Source organism: Pezoporus wallicus, unplaced genomic scaffold (genome assembly GCF_028554395.1).
Source record: "Pezoporus wallicus isolate ANWC-B61680 ecotype Strahan unplaced genomic scaffold, APGP_CSIRO_Pwel_v1 scaffold_6446, whole genome shotgun sequence".
In the NCBI taxonomy this organism is placed as follows: domain Eukaryota; kingdom Metazoa; phylum Chordata; class Aves; order Psittaciformes; family Psittacidae; genus Pezoporus; species Pezoporus wallicus.
Genome location: NW_026636264.1, coordinates 5,404,679 through 5,424,641, shown reverse-complemented (window position 1 = coordinate 5,424,641; position 19,963 = coordinate 5,404,679). Strand labels below are relative to the sequence as shown.

General features: G+C 40.0%; 1 protein-coding gene across 9 annotated transcripts in view; it reads left to right on the top strand.

Moving 5' to 3' along the window:
- GRIA4 (glutamate ionotropic receptor AMPA type subunit 4) overlaps nt 1–7,296 on the top strand; it is a 220,903-nt gene extending 213,607 nt beyond the window's left edge. For 3 of the 9 annotated variants that reach the window (XM_057399750.1, XM_057399756.1, XM_057399748.1), the window contains one exon: nt 6,161–7,296. In XM_057399750.1, the coding sequence (XP_057255733.1) occupies nt 6,161–6,325 (165 nt within the window). In that variant the 3' untranslated portion in view covers nt 6,326–7,296. Of the gene's footprint in view, nt 1–895; nt 1,079–6,160 lie in introns of all 9 variants that reach the window. The other 6 variants (XM_057399755.1, XM_057399758.1, XM_057399753.1 and 3 more) reach the window with 4 other exon arrangements.
- The last annotated feature ends 12,667 nt before the right edge of the window (nt 7,297–19,963 follow it).

The window sequence follows — 19,963 nt, the reverse complement described above, 5'->3', positions numbered from 1 at the left end:
CTGCAAGCCTTTATTACTCAATGTTGGCCCTAACTGGGACTTCATTATAATCAAGATTTATTGATTATATCAATAATCATTATAATCAAGGATAGGCAATGTCACTGAACCATAGTTAACCTAACGGAAGACAAGGCACTGTTACAAGAAGTCTAAATGTTGTTTTACCTTCTGTCCCTCCTCCTCACCCTATTCCTTCACCCTCCCTTTGATACGTTTTCTGCTAATTGTGTGCCATTTCTTTCACAATATCCTGCTTCAGGTCAATCTTTGCCCATTATAATAATCACAAAAAGTCACTAACCAGTGACTAGACCTTGATTATTGCCCTCAGCTTTCAGTAACATGCCCCCTTACCTAGCTCAGGACTAGTGTATTTCAGATGTTTACACAGTGATTTCAGAGACTGAACTGCTGATGTTGCCAAGCTGCATCCTGCATAGCTCCCCTGAGTAGGTATGCAGGGATGGTTTACTAATGCACTTGTTCTCATCCATGCAGTGAGTATCTTGCCAACTAATCATTAGTCAAATCAACTCTTTGACTTTTGAAAATGGCACATAGCAGCAAATTGAGCTTCTAAATGTATCTTTTACATAGCTCCCAAGCTATACTGGCTGCTTTACAAGTGAAGGTGCAGGTGGGATCCTGCTCTTTCACGCTACCTAAACTTCCCTTGCGTTTGCAAATAGAAAGCCACATGTCTCTTCTGTTAACAAAAAGCTTAAGCTACATTTTCCTGAAATCACTGAGCCATCCCTATAATAGAAGTAACAAACAAAACATTTAGGGAAAGGAGATGAAGAATATATATTTTTATGTTGCCACCTAGAAAAAAAAATTGGAGGAAACAACTGGAGATACAATTATTATTTTTTATTTATTATTTATATAGCGCTGGAGTACACGGCGCTGTACAATAGGTGAAGTGTGCCAAACACATAACAGGTCCCTGTCCCGAGGAGCTTACAGTCTAAAGGCACAACCGGTACAATACCGAACCATACAGTACAGAGCAAACACAGAGTGAGCAGAGAATGGTGTTTGAGCATGATAGCTGGAGCGCTGCAAGGAATAGGTGGGTTCTCGGGGGCGCGAGGGAGGGGGCTTGGCGTATGCTGGCTGGGAAACTATCCCAAACATACTGTCACTGTGTAGTCTGGTTCTATTCCCTGCTGTACAAGAAGTCATGACCTTGGGAATACTTCAGCTATAACAGAGCTGCCTAATTTCCCCATGTGAAAAAAAAGAAGTCTTATCTGTGCACTTTGTTCACTAGTGAAACTATGGGGCATAATAGGTGTCAGGAAGACCCCAAGAGTATAGGCTAGTCTTTACTGCTGTGAACTGGGGATCAGGAGATTTCCAGATGCTAGTATTAATCTCCCAAATTCACTGCTTACTGTCAATAATAAGGGTCTTAAAAAGAAATAATCCTGTGCAAGTAATTGTGCAAAATGCAAGTGAAGAGATCTTTTTCCTTTAAATTCTTTAGTAATGTGCCCACAGATGAGTGTCCCCAAGCTGGTATAAAAGTAAGAGTGCTAGAAAGCATGTTCCTTATCAAGTTCACAGGACACAATGCATCCAAAATATAGTCTTAAAGAAAGCAAATAAAAGCCCAAAGCTTCCTTTCAAATACTGACCTGACCCAAACTGGCTTAGCAAGCTAAACATGGCATGACTTGGCAGTACCCTGAGTTCCCACTCAGTGATTCCAGTGCAACAAACACTATGCTTATACTTGTAGAATTTGTTTTGGCCTTACTGTTTTCATAAAATAAAAATTAGGGATGAGTTTTATTTTTAAGGAAATACCATTAGTACTTCCCCTAAATTTTGGATTTTTGTGGGACTTGATGCAACACAGATAAATTCGTACAGGAAAAAAATGTGTAAAACATGTTTGCGTTGCATTTATGTTTGTGAAAATACGTTTTTGGGTCAGTCAGAACTTCTGATATTCTCATAAAAATATAGTCTTAAAAACTTAAAGACTTTTTAAAATTTCACAAAAAAAAAAATAACTAGGATTTAAAACAAATACCTATGGACTGCTGAAATTCTTCTTTCTACATATTTGCCATAATATTTACTAAGAAATTTCATCATGAGAGCATCTTATAAAAATGCTTATGCTTATATGTGGAAGACTGGAAAGGTCCAGTCATCCTCTCCTGGCAATATTTGGCCATCCCTAGCCACACAGGCAGCAAGGAGTTATCTGTGTACCATGCTCTGTAGAGAGTGACTTATGCCAGCTGTTCATGCACATGCTGGTCATAAGCCTCTGTTAGCTGGCAGCAATACAGAGCCCACAATGCAGTTACACATAAATCTGGAGAAATATGTCTGTCCTGCATTTCAAAACCTTTGATATGTTTTTTTATCCAAGGAGTAAAGGGATCGTAATGGGACTAAACCTTGCTAATATGGAAGGATGCTTGACAGTTCTAACCTGCATGAGTAACCAACGCACTGACTTTTTTAAGCTAACATCAAATGGTTTTCATAGTATATGTTTCAAACTAATATAAAATAGGTTAAATAACCTGCTTGACAATTAATATTCATTGACATGTATTTTCTTTTAATTTAATCCAGTCAGAAGCAAGTTGCCTCAGGGAAATTCACCTGCCTGTGAAGCAGCAGAAAATGAAAATGTAGGACTAGTCTGTACATATGGACTAGTTAGTATGAGTCTCTGTGTGTGGGATGAAGACATTCAGAAGGGATGACAGACCATTGCATCTGTTGAAGGCAGGGAAGGAAGTTTGCTTTAAGGAGGGCACAATCCCTTCTTCTTCCCCTAGGCAGCAGTTTTCTATTTTTGCATATCAATAGTAAGCCCTTAGTATGCTAATTGAGTTGATGCCCTGAGAACAGTGTGGAGCCTAACAGCCTTCTCTCCAGCTGCTCTAGGGAAAAGCCCTTACTGGGCTCCTCACCCCAAGTCCACAAGATTTCCAAGAGATTTTCCCAGTGTCCAGCCAGCCACCACCACCGCCTCTCCATCCCCTTCCCCTTAATGCTCATAAACCAGCTTCCAGTTCAGCTGCCTTCTCTTCCTCTCCCATTGCATGCTGTTTAGTGAAATTGATTATAGAACTACAAAAAAAAAACAAAAAATATGAAATTAATTACAAAAAAAAAAGGCAAAGTGCTACAGGATGGCTCAGTAAATGTGTAATGCATTTACTTTGATTGTATAGTCCCAATTTCATAGTCAAGATCAAAAAATTCATTAAAAGCTAATCTTAAATATTTATGCCAAAGATACCTCCATGTGACCCAGGCACTAGAGGAACCCGACTAACAAAAGAACACACACAGGCTAGGATATTTGTATTATATAGACTGAGGATATCAGTTTCCTAAATTCCCGTTTCCCAATAGGAACAGGGCAATCAGTGTTTTCACATGATTAATTCCACAACTAATTTAACCAAAACTAATGACAAATTTGAAAATACATTATCGCTATTAACTGCATACGCTTACCACACAGAGACTTCCACAATCTGGGTAATATTCACAGTAAATGCCAAGACTTTTCCCTCTCATCCCAGCCACTCCTAAAACTGCTCCCACAGCCAGGCCATAAATCTGAAATTGTAAGAGTACTGTTAAGCAAAGTATTAGCCTGGCTTATTACCTACCTAGTAATAAGGTAATTTTAAACTACCTGTGTGATTTAAAATAAAACACAGAAGCTTACCTGGTTACTTGGCTTTATGGCACCTTCCTGAGTACAAGTTTGACCTGTTCCTCCTGGCTTTGTTAACTGTTTGGGTTGTTCCCGTGGTGTGTTGCTGAGCTGTCGTTAATCTCTGCTGTGAGAAGAGTTGTTATATTGCAGCTTTTTCTGTTATTCTGTGGAAGGCTGCTACGAAATTGTTTGCTATTCTCATTTGATTTTTTTGTTTGGTGGATCCCTTTTTACTGTCTTTCTGTCCTGAGTGTGTTGTCAATGGCCAGAAAGCTGTATAGACTGAGCTACCAAACCCACAATTACACATAACTGGAATATCCCATTTAAATCTGAGCTCTCTCTTGGATTTCCCAGCAGCAAACCCTGAATGGCCATGAACAGATAGCTGAACTAAATGATGGACAGGTGCTTGTACATAATGATGACTTTCAGGGAAATTTAGCACATCTGGAGTAAGCTGTCCATTTTCAACCCAGGTTTGCATTCTGATCTGGTTTGGACTCTCATCCCTCCCCAAAACTAGAGCACCTTTGTTTTTTCTTGCCATTGACCAAAACATGTTCTGTGCGTTTCTGCAGACAGTTACCAGTCCTTGGCATCTATTTGCAATGGGACTCCAGACATGCACTATGTGGAGCTACACCACATTGCATTGTGTCCATGCTTTGCAAATGCAGAGTTTTTGATTTGCTGCTGGGGAGTAGTTGAGGTTTTTGGTACTGTATGGGCCCAGGTCCCCACTCTTTTATTACCTCTGCCTCCCTTTTTATATCTAGCTGTTGAATCAAGATACATTTGGTAATGGTCCCTGTCAAAAAGTACTGTGGCTACAGGGAAACTTCTAAAAGGGCAACTTTGGACATTGCAGTTGATGATTATCAAAGCCAAGGTTTTTCAACATAAGGGGAATGCCATAATGCCCATGCTTTTTTCTGAATTCAGCTGCTTCTGAGGACTTGGGTTTTAAGGGTAATTGATTTAGAAAGTTGCTTTTACATCAAGCTCCAGCTGTGCCATGACAGCAGCTGTACTTTTGAGAGCTCTTTTGAAGGAGCTACTGATAGCAATGCAATATTAGACTGGTGTGCTTTCCTACAAGTGCACCCAGAAACAGTAGAAACATTTGGGAGTTTTAATCTCCCTCATCTCTGTATACACATACTCATGTAAAATTAACTTCAGCATACCAAACACCAGCTCAGGATTTTACTGCTACCTCAGAAGGAGAAACCGGGCTCAGAGGGACAAAGTTCTAAATGCAAAGATTAGTAATAAGGCAAATAAAATTATTTTATGATGTTTGTTATCCCTTTGCTCCTACGTGAATGCACCCTCCTGTCTCTCTTTTTCCAATTGGTATTTCAGATTGCGTCCCTGCACACCCAATTACATGAGTTAGTTGCACAGACTATATATTCTGCTGACTAGAAATCAGATTTCCCCACTAATTAATGTCTTAACATGGTATCATTGAAATGTGTTTCAATGTAGTGTAGTTTAGATGCCTGTTGTTCCAGGTGTCCTTGCTGCATTGGTTGACTTTGGACACCTCCACTGATTTTAGTCATCTGGAAATCATTTAGTCTAAACTAGTTATCTTGGCTTTTTCTATCATCACATGAGAGAGCTCTTTTAGATTAGGTTACTGATTTTGGATGACTAAAGTTAGATGGCGTAATTACAAATCTTTTTTTCGTAACAAAAGATTTTTTTGCTTGAGTCATTTAGTCCCTAAACAAGATATTTTATTTCAAATTGCCTGAAAGTAAAGATTCTGAGGTAACAAAAATTTAAACCTTCTTGTGGAAATTTAGACCCAATGTAAAAAAATACAGAAAATTGTCTTTTCTCTCAATAAACTGCATTTCCTTTGAAAGTTCCCATTTCTCAAATTCTATGAAAATATGAAAAAAGATTTGAGGACAGTTCTCAGATTTACTGATACAAAATATGTGCATTGTGAAAAGAAGTAAGAATTTCTTTAGATTGATGCATTGAATTACAACTGATAGAGATATTGCAATTTATTTAAAAATGTCAGTAGTTATGTTTTATCTTGACATCCCTAGTTGAAAGTCTTTATTCACAGATGCTAATGCTTTCAGATTCATAAAATGATTCTTATTTCACTGTATATAAATGTAGTTTGAAGAAGATTAGATGAAGGTATTTCCTCTTCTGTTAATTTCTTGATCAAATTCAGATTCTGTCTTTAAATCAATGATTTATTGTAATTAAATTTACCCTCAGAACTGCTAGTATTTTTCCCCTAGTAGACTTAAATGCTATGTATTGTATTTATAATGATTACTATGATTATATTTAATGTTAACATGAAAAAATGCAGATGTCTAGAATTTTATATTTTGGTGTTTGTTGTGTCCTGGTTTGTTGAAGGACAGAAAGCATCCTAACACTTTCTTTTCTCCTTTTCTTTTTCAAACCTAGCTTACCTTTTCTGAAGCCATAAGAAACAAAGCCAGATTATCCATCACAGGGAGTGTGGGAGAAAACGGACGCGTATTGACTCCCGACTGCCCGAAGGCCATGCATACTGGAACTGCAATTAGACAAAGTTCAGGATTGGCTGTAATTGCATCGGACCTACCATAAAAACCAAAAAAATAATTGAGTGCCTTAATCAAACTGTGTTGGTGACTGATGGGAACACAGCACAGACTGTAACGACATGGGAGCGTCATTGATGAACTAATAATTTGGCTGAGAAAGGGAAGTACGTCCAAATGCGCCAGACATCATCAGCAACAATGTGTGCATGAGCTCAGCTCGGAAACCCAAACTCAGATTTTATATCAGGAAAATTCATAATTTAGTTTTGTTGGGGGGAGGGGGCTGGGAAGGGTGTATTAACAGCAACAAATTTCACTTGAGTGGACTTAAAACTAATAAGACTTGCCAATTTAGCGCATTAAACTGTGAAGAACATGCTCAGAATTGACAACATTTTGGTTATTGTCTTGACAAAGAGAGAAAAATAGCTATAGAAGTCAATGAACATGCTAACCTGTGTCTCCAGAACATCAACATATACAATGGAAAAATACTCAGCTGTTCAGCTGTAGAAATGAATCACTAAACTGTGATAAGAAAATAATAAATATGTAAATCCTGTGAAAAAAATAAAGAAATTATTTACATTTTCTTTGAAAAAAAAGAGGAATATTGAAACATGCTTGCTTTTTAACTGATGTAAATTCGGTAGAGGACAACACAATTCTTTTTTCTAACCATCTTAGGGAACAATTCATTGCAATAATTGATATAAAATGCCATCACTGTAATAAAATTCAGAGACTTTTTTTTTATAAAAGGTGTTGGTCATCCTCTTGTTTGCTGTTACCTTCATTCTGTTCCATCATTCTGTGTTCCACAGACTTGCATCTGTCTAATACAAGAAACAAAATGATAAAATGTTTAGAGTACGTCATCAGTCCTGCAGTGTAGAATCAAAAGAGACTACGGGTCACTCATGTTACAGATATTATTTATAATCTTGTTCTGTGTAAGAAACTGTGGTTTTTGTACCCACCAAAAAGAATAAAACAACAAACGTTCTTATAATATTGACAGAGCTTGAGTTGTTTTCTAATCACTAGGGATGATGTCACCTTGAAAATAGAATAAGGTGGTTCATTTCTTAGTGCTGGATGCAGGACCCTCTCAGAGAGTCTGAGTCCTTATGCATTTGTGAAGTGCTTTTAAGTCCTCAGAGAAGAGGGACTCAAAGCTGACAAATTACTGTCATGGTTATTCACTTGGTATTTTAGTACTAGTCACTAAAACCCCTTCTGAGAGGTTAGGGAACCATTCAGTGACAGTTTGTTCTCTAGATAGGTCAAGTGGTGACATACCAGGGAGCAGGAAAGTACACATGCCAGTCTTTCAGACTGACATGATAGATACAGCGTGCTTGGCATCCAGCAACCCTGGTTTTCATCAGTCAGCCTTTCAATGGCACACTAGGGAAAGGCTAGCAGCCACTGTTTGAATATGCGACAGTAATTGCATAATATGCAATATGCAGCAATATGCAATAATGCAAGAGTCTTCTGCAATATCATTCTCCTTGGCCACACTAGACCCTGCAGTGATGTAGAGATTCAGAGTATTGCCATCAGTGTAGCAGTTCCATGCCAGAGCCCAGACCACAAAGCCACAAATCAGTTCAAGGTTGGATTAATCATAGCTTCTAATGCCCTTGTGCTTTTGCCAGTCACATGTGCGGTCATGTTCAGATGGTTTACATTTCACCAAAGCCTCTGTGGCTGGTGCTTTTCTCAGCCCCTAAGGTCCCAGGCCTTCATGAAGTGCATGCAGGGTTGAGTTTAACACTTCCAGACCATGATCTACGATTACTGAGGTGGTACTCATACTATGAGATACAGACATCTGTGAAGTAGCAAAGCAGGCCTTAGCTTCAGCTATAATTCTATCATTATAGATATGAATTCCTTACCTCAGACAGCCTAGACACTCTTTATAGTTACTGGAGGGAATAACCAATGAGAGTGAATGACTTTGTCTTAAAGTAGACATTAAGACAGCAAGAGTCTGGATCTTTCTGCTGACTATAATTTACACTGAGGGCAACCAGTTCTTACATAGAGCTTGACAGTGCAGGCAAAGCTGAAAATGAGATGATGCTTACCCCTAAGACACCATAACTACAAAGTGTGCAGGGGTCTAAGAGAGAAAGACGCATAACACTGCAATAAATCAGTGTGATTAAACTTACTTTGCACGCTTGTTTTACTAGCATGGTTAGCTCATTCATGAGATACTGTGAACTGTTTGTGTTTCTGTGGCCAGAATGGTGAGTTTGGTTTTATTCCTGTTTGAGTAAAGCTGGGAGCTCCCTCTCAGACTTCTTTTTACAGCTGAGCTTAAAAAGCAACTTCTGGTTTGTTTTAAAAAAAAAAAGGGGAAGGGGGGGAAGAGTGTTTGTCTTGATTTTTTGTAAAGTAACATATTGAAGGCTGAACAGATTGGGAGACCGAGTGTGGCAGATGCTGTCTACTTTATTATGCCGTGTATGTCTGTTTTTCCAGGAGCTCATCTTCATCCTTTCCTCATTCAGGACTGTGAACAGTGCCAGTGCTGTCCTGGGATATTTTAGTCTTTCAGTGTTGCTTCTCTTACATGCTCCCCTGTCTCTTTAATGCATTGCATTTATTTTTCACCTTCAGTAAACAGCCCATTGCTGCAGTTAGGAATGTCACTCCATGGAGCCTATTCTTGATTGCCAAACTTAGATTTCCCCTTGGCAGCGAGACCCTCAAGTCCTTTGAGATGTCTTGTCCAGTGTCAATAACCACTGAGGATCCCCACCAAGAGGATTCACAACTGAGAAGCATGAGCAATGCAGCTGACAGCCAGTATGGCAATGGAGGGTTGTGACCCATCAAGGGCATGCGGCCAGCAGCCACCGGGGGGAATTGCCACATCCTCTCACCACTTCCAGGCCTTGTTCTTTGCAAGGGAATGCTTTGCTCAAAGAAAACCTGGTCAGACGAAGTGGAGACTGTGACTTTGCCAATGACTGTCATAAAATACCACAGACATAAAATAAAATTTAACAAAATAGATGGCAAAATGCTACAGCAGAGACGACTAGAACTCAGAAGGTTGAGAAAGCAGTCTCTGGGTACCAGTCGGCTGCCTCCCCAGTAGCTTACATGTTTTATTCCAAGGGGGTAACTGTCGCATGACTGCTATGACCATCTTTACACATCTGTCTTAGTTGCCTCACAGACATCTTTACTTTTGCTTTTTCCCCCTCTCCTGAAGCTCTAAGTTCTCACATCTTTTCTGTATCTTACCCCAATCCTATTGAAGATCAGACAAAGAAGTCACTTTCCTCTCATGTGTAAGAATTAAGACCCAAAGGAGGAGATCCCTTCCTCAGGTCAGGTTCAGGAATGCCATGGTCTCCATTCCTAGGGGTATGAGGGTCTGAGGCTCTGAGAAGCAGCGGAACAGCTCCTGGCAGCTGCTGGGCTGTATACCACCTTCCTGGCACAGTGGTCTCAGCTCCCTTTCATTGACCCAGCTCACTCTTTCTTCAGCCACAGCCATCTAGCAGCTTCATGGAAATGACTGACTCAAAGGTAGATAAGTGGAGGAGGCTATCAATTGATATTGAGGCATTTACTCAAATATGATTTACATTTTTCAAAGATTTTGCTCTCAAAAAGAATGCAGGCAACAGAACCTGACCCATTTTTCTTCACGTGGGGTGCCCCAAGCCATGCTGCCTGGCCACCAAATGATGGTCTAGAATCTAGATCACTATCCATCCACCTTAAGTCATACCTGACAGTCCCAAAAGTATCTGAGTCACCACAGAGAATCAGAAAGAACACAGGATAGCTATATGGGGGCCAATGAATTAAGGATGATCAGAAGAGTGATTCTGGCTAACTAAAGATACATTTCTTCTGCATAAATCTAGGCATTTGGGGTCAGTCAGGATGCCTTTGAGAATCCTTTCTACAACAGTCCAGAGAAGCATGAGTCTTCTGTAGATCCTGGGACAGACCTAAGAGCCCTGTGCACATGTCTCAGATGGCCTAAGGCATCTCAAATGGTACCATGAACCTGTGGGAGATAAATCAACTATGAGAGAGAAAAAAAAAAAAGCTCTTTTGGCTGAAAGACAGAATCAATATTGTTTAAAAATTTCATCACAGTGATTAAAAAATAACTTCTGGAAAGCCTTTAGAAAATTCAATGGCATTCTGAGAAGATCTGATGATATTTGGGGTGTCACTCATTGACTTTAAACCCTCCAATGTAACTATCTAGGAATTTGTAGGTTGCAGTACATTGACTGGTTTAGATGACTATTTGTGGATGAGGTAGTCATGCCCTACCAATCTTTTTTGAGTTTGTTGGCAAAGACAACCAAGGGTGACTAATTCAAATGTTGACATTTATCCTACAGATGCCTACTGTAGCAGATGACACCTACTCATGATGACCTAAATCTAACCACCATATTGTAAAAGAGTGAGACTAGCTCTGATTACAATGCCAACAAGACAGGAAGACAAGGACACAGTTGCTGCCATCACTTCCAAATTGTATGTTTATGACCTTCAGGTTCACAGCATCCGATGCCTAGTGGTTGCTTGTTTGCCACCCTGTGTGTAAACACACTACTTTGGACTCCCTGCTGTTCTCACAGTTGCTATTTAGATACCACCAGCCCCTAGAGATGACTGTTCTTCCTCAACTCCAAAAGATTATGTTGGTTGGTATATTTAATTAAAATAACCATTTAATTAATATAAGGCACTGGTGGGAACCCTTCTTACAGCAGCAGCTGTATGTCCTGAAATCTGAATTCTCAAAGGAATGGTGAGAAGAGGTAGGAACAGATCTCCCTGTTGAGGCCTGATGTATATGTATCTCTAGCAAACCTCAGGCATGACACTTTGGATCAACAGGGCTAAAGGCAACTCAGTACAGCCATCTTGAGGACCAAGGGAGGTACAAGGCAACTCCCTGTGCATTTAACCAGGTACATTTTCATTACAGCAAGAACTTGAACCTGTATCTCCTATGGCTCGAGTGAGTTAACTAACTGCTGGCACTACAGACATTTCCATGTTCATGTCACTCTATTAATACTTAATTCTTCACACCAAGTGAAGAATTCTACAGAAGATCTCCTACAGAAGAAACCCCAGCGAGTGGAGGCCAGTTTTGATCTTCATCACTGGAAATATTCCATGGATCAGACTCAAGATGATAACAAGTAATTTGAAAATACATGAAAATTAGATCACTTACATGGAGACTATATGTAAGAGTGAAACACTGAATTGCATCATTCCCAATGAAAATGTAAAAAAAAAAAAATAAAAATCTTGCTTTTAAAACAAGTAATTATCACTCTGAATAACATTGAGAAGGAATGCCTGATGTTTCTTTAGAGACATTTTTGAGTACAAGGGAGCTGTAGCAACCCTCAGGACAGAGGCTGTCAGACAGGTTCAGTTACACTGATAATCGTGTCAGAGTAAGTTAGTTTTGATATTTTCCAAGTGTGCGATCAGTTGCTGAAGGCTTTGAAGTGACAAACATGATGCAGTTGAGTCTGAAATTCCTGCAGAGCTCCTGAAGAGAATGGAGGTTTCTTTCTTCAACATGAGGGCACAACTTCTAGCCTTTCTCCTCTTATTCCACATCAAACAGAATCAGGCTCAGGAGAGGGAATGCAGTTAAGGTCACTGCTTTCAGACAGGTTTCTCTGTGCTCAGAAGACAGGAGGTGATGTGGAGATGATGCTGCTTCCTTCTTCTCCCATTTTATGTGCCATGGAGGACATGGAAAGCCTGGAAGAAGTCTATAAGACATCTGAACCATTAGCACATAGAGCTGATAGGATTTGGTCCATCATGCTCATCTACTTTCCTGTCCATTCAGACCTGACCACCTGATTATCACATCCTCTGTTAGGGACTGAAAACCAGGAATTACTGTGACATTAAATTAACTTACAGGGGAAAAGAAAAAAAATTGACGAGCATTAACCTATTCCTTCTACTTTTGGCAAATTCTGTGGCATGTTTCTACAAATAAATCATTGGAGTCCTGGACTAAAGAGGAAATGGGCTGATGTTTTCACTCAGCACTATGTCACTGTGTCATTTCTGAAGAACTGTGTGTGGTAGTACAGCATTAGCAACTTGTGGTCAACCTGAGAAAAGGTCTCTGGAGATTTAACATTCCCACAAGGCAACAGAGGCTTTTGACATTCCATCAGCATAGCAGAAGTGAAGTCTACCCAAAGCACAGTGGTACCATCTCATCTTATTACAAGTCTCAGTAATAGTCACAATCCACAAACAAATCACTTTGTGAGTTGTTCATCTGCCCATTTGTGTTTCAGCAAACAAGCAAGCAGAAAGCCATTTCCTTGGGTGCTTTTCTCCAGCTCCTACTTTTGGCCCCATCCTCCCTGCTGGGCCACCATGGCCACTTTCCTTCTTTGTGAGACTCTAGACTCAAGTCCTGCCCTGTTGGAAACAATGGGCAATCACTACTGAGGAGGAAAGGGACTGATGAAATGTAAATTTGAATGTGCAAGCTGTAGACCTGTTTGCTGCTTTCCTCCTCACAGCTCTCCTGCTGTCCTGCATACCCTTTCAGCTCTTTCCTTATTTCAAGCCCCACCACGGTTCTGGTCTCTTGTATTTTCCTGCCAAAGCTCCCTCCATCAAAGTCGAACTTACCCCTTGGTCACGTATCTCCTTCCCTGCACCAGGTTTTTCCACCTTTGCTCACCAATACCAAACCCCAAGGCTTTACCCTGCTCAGTGGGTTTTCTTCCACTGTTCCAGGTTTTCCTGGATTCATCCTTGATGAAGTTTGTGATCTCTTCACCAACCAGCCCACTCTTTCAAGGCAATATAGTATCTCCAGTCCTCCATGACAGGCAACTTCAAACAAACTTCTAAACCTCAGGCTGGTTACGCTGCTGTCCCCAGGACTCTTCCCAACTGAACCAGATCCATCACGAAGTCCTGTATTGAAAGCTGCCTCCAGATCAGGCCTGATGAGTAGTCAAAGCACAAGATTTCTTTCATGTACATTGCAGACAGTATTCCTAAATTTGGTATTTATTTTCTCTGCAGGAGTATGAAGATGTTAATGTAATTTCCTCATAATTTTTTGCAGTAAAGATGCAGAGCCACTCAAGTTTTATGCTTCATATCTGTATTAGATTACTCCTACTAAGGTATACAGGTTTACATTTGTCCATCTTCAATTGCATTAGATTTTTTTTTCTATACTATTTATCCAACAAGTTAGTTTCACGTAAAACTTTTCAACAGTTCATAGAATCATAGAATAGTTAGGGTTGGAAAGGAACTTAAGATCATCAAGTTACAACCCCCCTGCCATGGGCAGGGACACTAAACCATGTCTCCCAAGGCTCTGTCCAATCTGGCCTTGAACACCGCAAGTGATGGAGCATTTACAGCTTCTTTGGGCAACCCATTCCAGTGCCTCACCACCCTTACAGTAAAGAAATTCTTCCTTATATCCAATCTAAACTTCTCCTGTGTAAGTTTGAACCTGTTACCCCTTGTCCTATCACTACAGTCCCTAATGAAGCATCCTTATAGGCCCCCTTCAGATAATGGAAGGCTTCTATGAGGTCTCCACACAGCTTTCTCTTCTCCAGGCTGAACAGCCTCAACTTTCTCAGTTCAATCTATATAAAAAAACAATAAGGGAAAAAGAAAGGAAGGAGCATGTTTTAACAGTGAGAAATATTATTTTCTTATGACTAATTACAAGCTTCAGTGTGATTAGTATTTAATATAGATGATTCATTTTCAAAAGTTATCTTGTTAAATGGTGATTTCCTGCAAAATGTACAGCAGAAAGGCTGTACCTAAAGTCATCACTTCAGGGTTATTTTCAAAATGATGCCAATGCAATGTTTTTCTGACATTAGCAACAGTCAGTGTTAGGTTGTTATAGTGACAGAAATGATGTGATGACTTCATGGAAGTGAGTGACATTATGGTGACAGCTTGGGAATGGTTGCTTCATTTATGAGCTTGGCTTTGAAGAAAAAAGTGATGAAGATTTGTAAATCTAAAGATTCTCTGTGTATAAAATTTCAAATATCCTAACTCTCCTCTGACTAAATCTACAGCTGAAAGGAGATAAATATTTCAATAGTACTTCCTCAGACCCATTTACTTGAACATCCATTAGGAAAATAAGATTTATACCCATACATTAAGTTTGTAATATGGGATAAACACCACAGTTCAGTAAAGGTGATACATCTGAAGGGTTTCCCAGTAGGTAGAAAACAGAAATAATTTCTAGGCAGGAGAAAATATTTTTCTTTTCTGTTTAGGTATGAAGTCATCAGAAAACCTTCTCTTCTGTTTTTAAATCAGGCCTCTTGGATAAAAGCTAAAATTAACTTTAAAAGAAATTATTCACTAAAATGATGCTAGGACAAGAGATGTCCCTTTCTAGAACATCCTTTCTTATGTTCTTTGTCAAAAGAAAGAAGGAGAAAGAAAAAGATTTGTACGTTTTCCAACTGTGGTATTGAAAATTTATCCAGGGCATCAGCACATGAATAAATGCACTGAGCATCATTTCAGTCAATGTGAAGACTGGTGTCAGCCCACAATAAAAATAATGAAAAACTGCCAAACTCCACAGTTCCAGCTACTATTAATGTCAAACAGAAAGATGTGCAAATAAAACAGAAACAAAGAAAGATCTATAGCAGTATTATTCACAGAAGTGGACAGTACTTGAAGAAAGTCCTTGGAATGAGACATAAAAAAGACAAGTCTTTTGTACCAAGCTGTTCATAGTGGTCAAGCAGAAATCCAAACATCCTGTTAGAATGGATCCAGTGGATGACCATTCCAAGGAAATAGAGATCATCTCCGGAAACATCAAGTCAAGAGTTGCCTACAAAGGTTTGAAGAGAAAATACTGGCAGTGAAAGGACAAGGAGCAGTGGACAGAATTTGCATCTGCAGAAATTCAAGTGAGACATTTATAAACAGCATTTTCACAGAGAGGTTGTTCAAACACAGAGACAGGCTGCTCAGAGGGGCTGTGGAGCCTCCATTCCCAGAGATACTTGAAAGTTGCTGGGCATGGTCCTGAGTAACCTGATCTAACACTGAGGTGGGATGTCCCAGCTTTGCGTGGGGGTTGGGACAGAAACCTGCAGTGGCCTTGAGCTTCATGCAAGTTAAACACTATTCTGAAATTGTTATTCAGTGGGGGACTGTTTCCTTCCTGACAGTGGCTCAACAGCATTGTTCCTACATCGGACAAGCTAGAGGGAGAAAGTTATTTGGCAGCCAAGCCAAGTTCAACACATTGAACTAAAGAGAATAAGGAAACATAACTGTTCAATATGAGACTTCGGGACCACTCTAGAAGTACATTTGATGAGTGCAATTTTCCGACTTTCAAATACTTTGTGGCCAATGTGCTAGCAATGAGTCAGAAAGATGAGGGAAGCAACAAGTTTCCTGAGACAGAAGGAACAGGTTGCTAAGCAGGAGGTTCATGATAAGCACGTGGTGCAGCAGTATGTTCTGGGAGATGATGTGGAGGGTGCAATTTAAGGTGCTAACCATGCACAAAATTTCAATTACCTGCACACCCGCAGATCCTGACTCATCCATCTCAGTGCGGAGCTGGTGTCCTCACCAAGACTTTTTCATGTCTGGCTAATAAATACTATTAAAAAGATGAGACCATATATTAACCCCTTGCTCCTCATAATGCTTCTCCACAGCCTCCTTGCTCTCATCTGCTCCTTTCAGGACCAGGTACCACATATTTCCCAAATCCTCTCCACTAGGAGACTCCTCATTTTGCAAGACCCATGTGTAGTTGCCTGAACTTTACTGTCTGTAGGCACACAGTTCTATATATATAGGAAAGAGGAATATTTTCATCTCTAGAAAAGATTACTGGAAAAAGAACAAAAGAACAGGGAGAGCACCTATAGCAAAGTCACAGCAGAGAAAAGGAGATGTGGATAGATGCAGTGCTGGGGTGGTTATCTTTGCTGGTGGGAGTGAGCATTTGTAGCAGAATAAATGCAGACTGTTGCAAATGAATCACAGAATCATTTAGATTAGAAAAGATTTTTAAAATCATTGAGTTGAATCGCAAATCTAGCACTGCCTTGTCCATCACTAAGCCATGAAGCCCATGGGACTGCTGGTTTCTGGTTTTTGTTTTGGAAAAAGACAAAACAATGGAAGGAGACAAGGAGCATCTATCAGATTATGATATAATTTATATCATATAAACGTGATAGAGAAAACACTGATGATAATGGGTACACCTACTCTGGGGTGTGGGCTGGTCATTTGGTTTCACAGATCTTCATGCAGTGCATGCTGACTCCCATCCCACAATACCCACGCTACCACCTGGAGTGTTTATCTTATTGAGAAACTCAGACTGTGATAATTTATTAGCACAGACAGTTTGGGCAAGACCTTCCTCTTTTTAGGGACTCACAGGTCTACAGTCCAGAAGGGAAAATTACAAGCATCTCATCAGAGGGCACTTATGCTATGTGGCCCACAGCACTTCCCATGCTAGTGCTGGACTTTTAAACACCACTCAGAACTGATTTAAAGATGCTGGATTTAAAAAAAAACTAGATGCCTAAGAGTTTTGTTGCAAGCCCTCAGGGGTAAAATCTGTCTTTTTTCAAGGTTAAGTGCAGCTATTTTCTGCATCCAGGAATTTGTGTTGGTTTGCTTTTACCTGCTATAATACTCTACCCTTGGAAATCTCCCATGTAGATATTTCTATACCTTAATTAAGTTATGTCACCATGACCTTTTCTCTCAGATAAATTAAACTGATTTAATATTTAAATATATCATTGTATAGCTGTTTTTCCAACCTGGAGTCACTCCTGATACATGTATCCTTGGGCTGTGTCAGCACAATCTTTAGTCAGTCATATTTCATCAAGCTGAAAGCTTCATCAAGCTAAGACCACTCTGGCACGAAGGAGGGAAACCGCATCACACCCCTGTAAGTTCCATTCAGATGTGTTCAGGTGAAGGCAGGAAACTCCTCTGACTTGCCTTTATTCAGCTGTAGATCTGCTTGTTTCTTTCTCCATGTCTCTCTTGTTTTCCCACCTGTAACCCAAGCAAAGAGGTGCTCCCATCTGCTACTACCTTTCCCTCAGCAAGCAGTCAGTGAGGGCACCTCCCAGGCCTTTCCATGGCCATCAGCCTTCAATGGACATTCAGGGAAGAGGAGGATGAAGCCATCTTCCCAGACATGACCCTTAGGTCAGGTTTTCTCCCCAGAGATAATCCTGGAAGAAGGCAGCCACCCAAATTGAGGGCAGCCACAGACCATTGGAGGGAGGACAAGGCGGGATGAGAACCCAACCACGCTTGGCAGTGAGTTACTATCATATGCTGCAGTGAACATTTGGTGGCTTTTTCCCTGCCTACTCCTTGTGGGCCTACGACCTTATTCTGTTAATTTCAGTTGGAAATGTGATGAGTAGGTGAATATGTCTCTGAATTGGTCTTTCAGACAGAAAAGATTAATTTATGTATATTTGATACTTGGTGATGCATTTTATAGTTTGATTTCCTTTGGATGATTTCCTATATACCCACACATACACCAAAGAAAAAGAACAAAAAGTTTTTGGCTCCTGTACTTCATATATATCAGTAGCATAGTACATAGGGGTTGGTGTTTTCTTTTTTTCAGAATACATGAGAGCTGAAAAAACTTATCAGACTCCCTTTGAAACAGAAATTTTTGCATAACCCTGGGAAAAATAGTGCACATCACCAGCAGTGCGGGCTACCATGAGATCACACCATTAAGTCTCCACATTAGCCTTTATTTACAGAAAAAAACACATCTTTGTTATCATTCTCCTTCAGTCTTTGCATCCTCTGTTGTGCTTCCAGAGATGAACTGCCTGGTATTTTTGGATAATGTTGTCTGTCCATTTGTAACCCTCTTGAGTTAACTTGGTGATGTTGTCTAACTTGGGTGCAGACATATAGGAAGCCAGTGAAGGCAAGTGTGCTGAGAACTGATTTGAGCCATTCTTTCTGTTGCTGACATAAATGCTTAGCTCTTGCAAACCTGTTTGGCCCTGAAGATTCCCACTACCTATCAAATAGCATCTCACAGGTTGGCAGAGGTTCACAGTAGTGCTGTTGGCAGTCAGACTTCAATAACGAACAAGCCAAAAATGCTACATTTTAATAGCCAGACTTTGAAGGCATTTGGGGTTAGTTCTCACAAATCCCTTGTTATTCTTTCCTTTAATTTAAATAATTCCTTTTTTGAAAACAAGTTACTATCATTTCTCCTCGTTTTGCTTGTTTCTATTATTTCACTTCCTTATCTAGTGTAAAAAAATCTATATATTTGGCAGAAATTATCCAGGCCACCACTGTAACTGAGATTTGGGAAATCTGAACAGGATTCTACAATTTTATTCCCTGTCTCACTACACTGATTTAAACAAGAATTTAAACCTTCAGTTTAAACTCCCAGTTGATTGAATTTTTTATAACAATAGCAAAGGACAGAGATAAGGCTAGAACAAATATTTCCAAAGCAATAGCAGAATTAAAAAGATCAGAGTGGAATGCCAAAACAAGTGCTCTTAATTCTCTTACTTGTGCACTACCTTCACCTTCTGCTGAGGTATCCTCTTGGTGAAGGGAGGTGCTTCTAAAATTGGTGAGGGTTTAAAAGGTCATTGTAATGCTAACGGGGCTGTATTTATAGGAATCTGTAGCTTGGAAATTTTAGCGTGTTCTTCAGTTAATTTAACTTCTTCTGCAACCCCAGTTAGGTGACAGTGTTTTTTTTTGTGCAACTCCATCCGGAGGAGCAGTTCCCTTTAGGATAGTTTCAAGTAAATTGAATGGACCTTTGGTTTGTACCAGTTCTTGGTGAATTTTCTCAGCTTGTTTTATTGCTCAAACTAAAGACAAAAAGTCACTTTTCTTACTCAGAATCTCTCTGGTTTATTTAAAAACAGTTGAGCTGAATATTAAAGGTCTTTTTGGTCCTTTAGAGCCAGTTTGGAATGGGGTACAGAAAGTACCATCTTCAGCAAAACCCCCTTTCTACTATGAGAGGATTGCAGAGGTATACAGGCCCCAGTGATTGATACGTTTTTAATTATTGTGCTAAAGTATTTATTGCCTCCTCATGTTTAGGATTCCATTCCCACAGTTTTCCCTTTCATAAAAGCGAGTATAGTGTGTGAGCAATAATGCAGAATCCAGGTGCGCTGCCGACAATAACTTAGAGTACCCATAAGCTGTTGCCATCCCTTCTTAGATTTGGGCATCTGCAGTTGTTCTATGTTTCTTAGGGTGTCTGGAGGAATCTTTGCACTGCCTGCTATCAACCAAGTACCCAAAAGTTCTACTTCTCTACTTGGTTTCTGACATTTCTCAGGTGGAACCTCAACTTCTGCATCATGTAGGGCTTGCCACACTGCTGTTGCTGCTTCCCCTACCCCATCAGGCAAATCTCCTCTGATTAAGACATTATCTATATATTGGTACATTTGCACATTCCAAGGATGTGAGACTGTAGGAGTTCAGCAAGTGCAGCGTGAGCGATTGTGGGTGACTGTTTATACCCCTGTGGAAGCCTGTTAAATGTATGTTGTATACCTTCCCAAGTATAAGC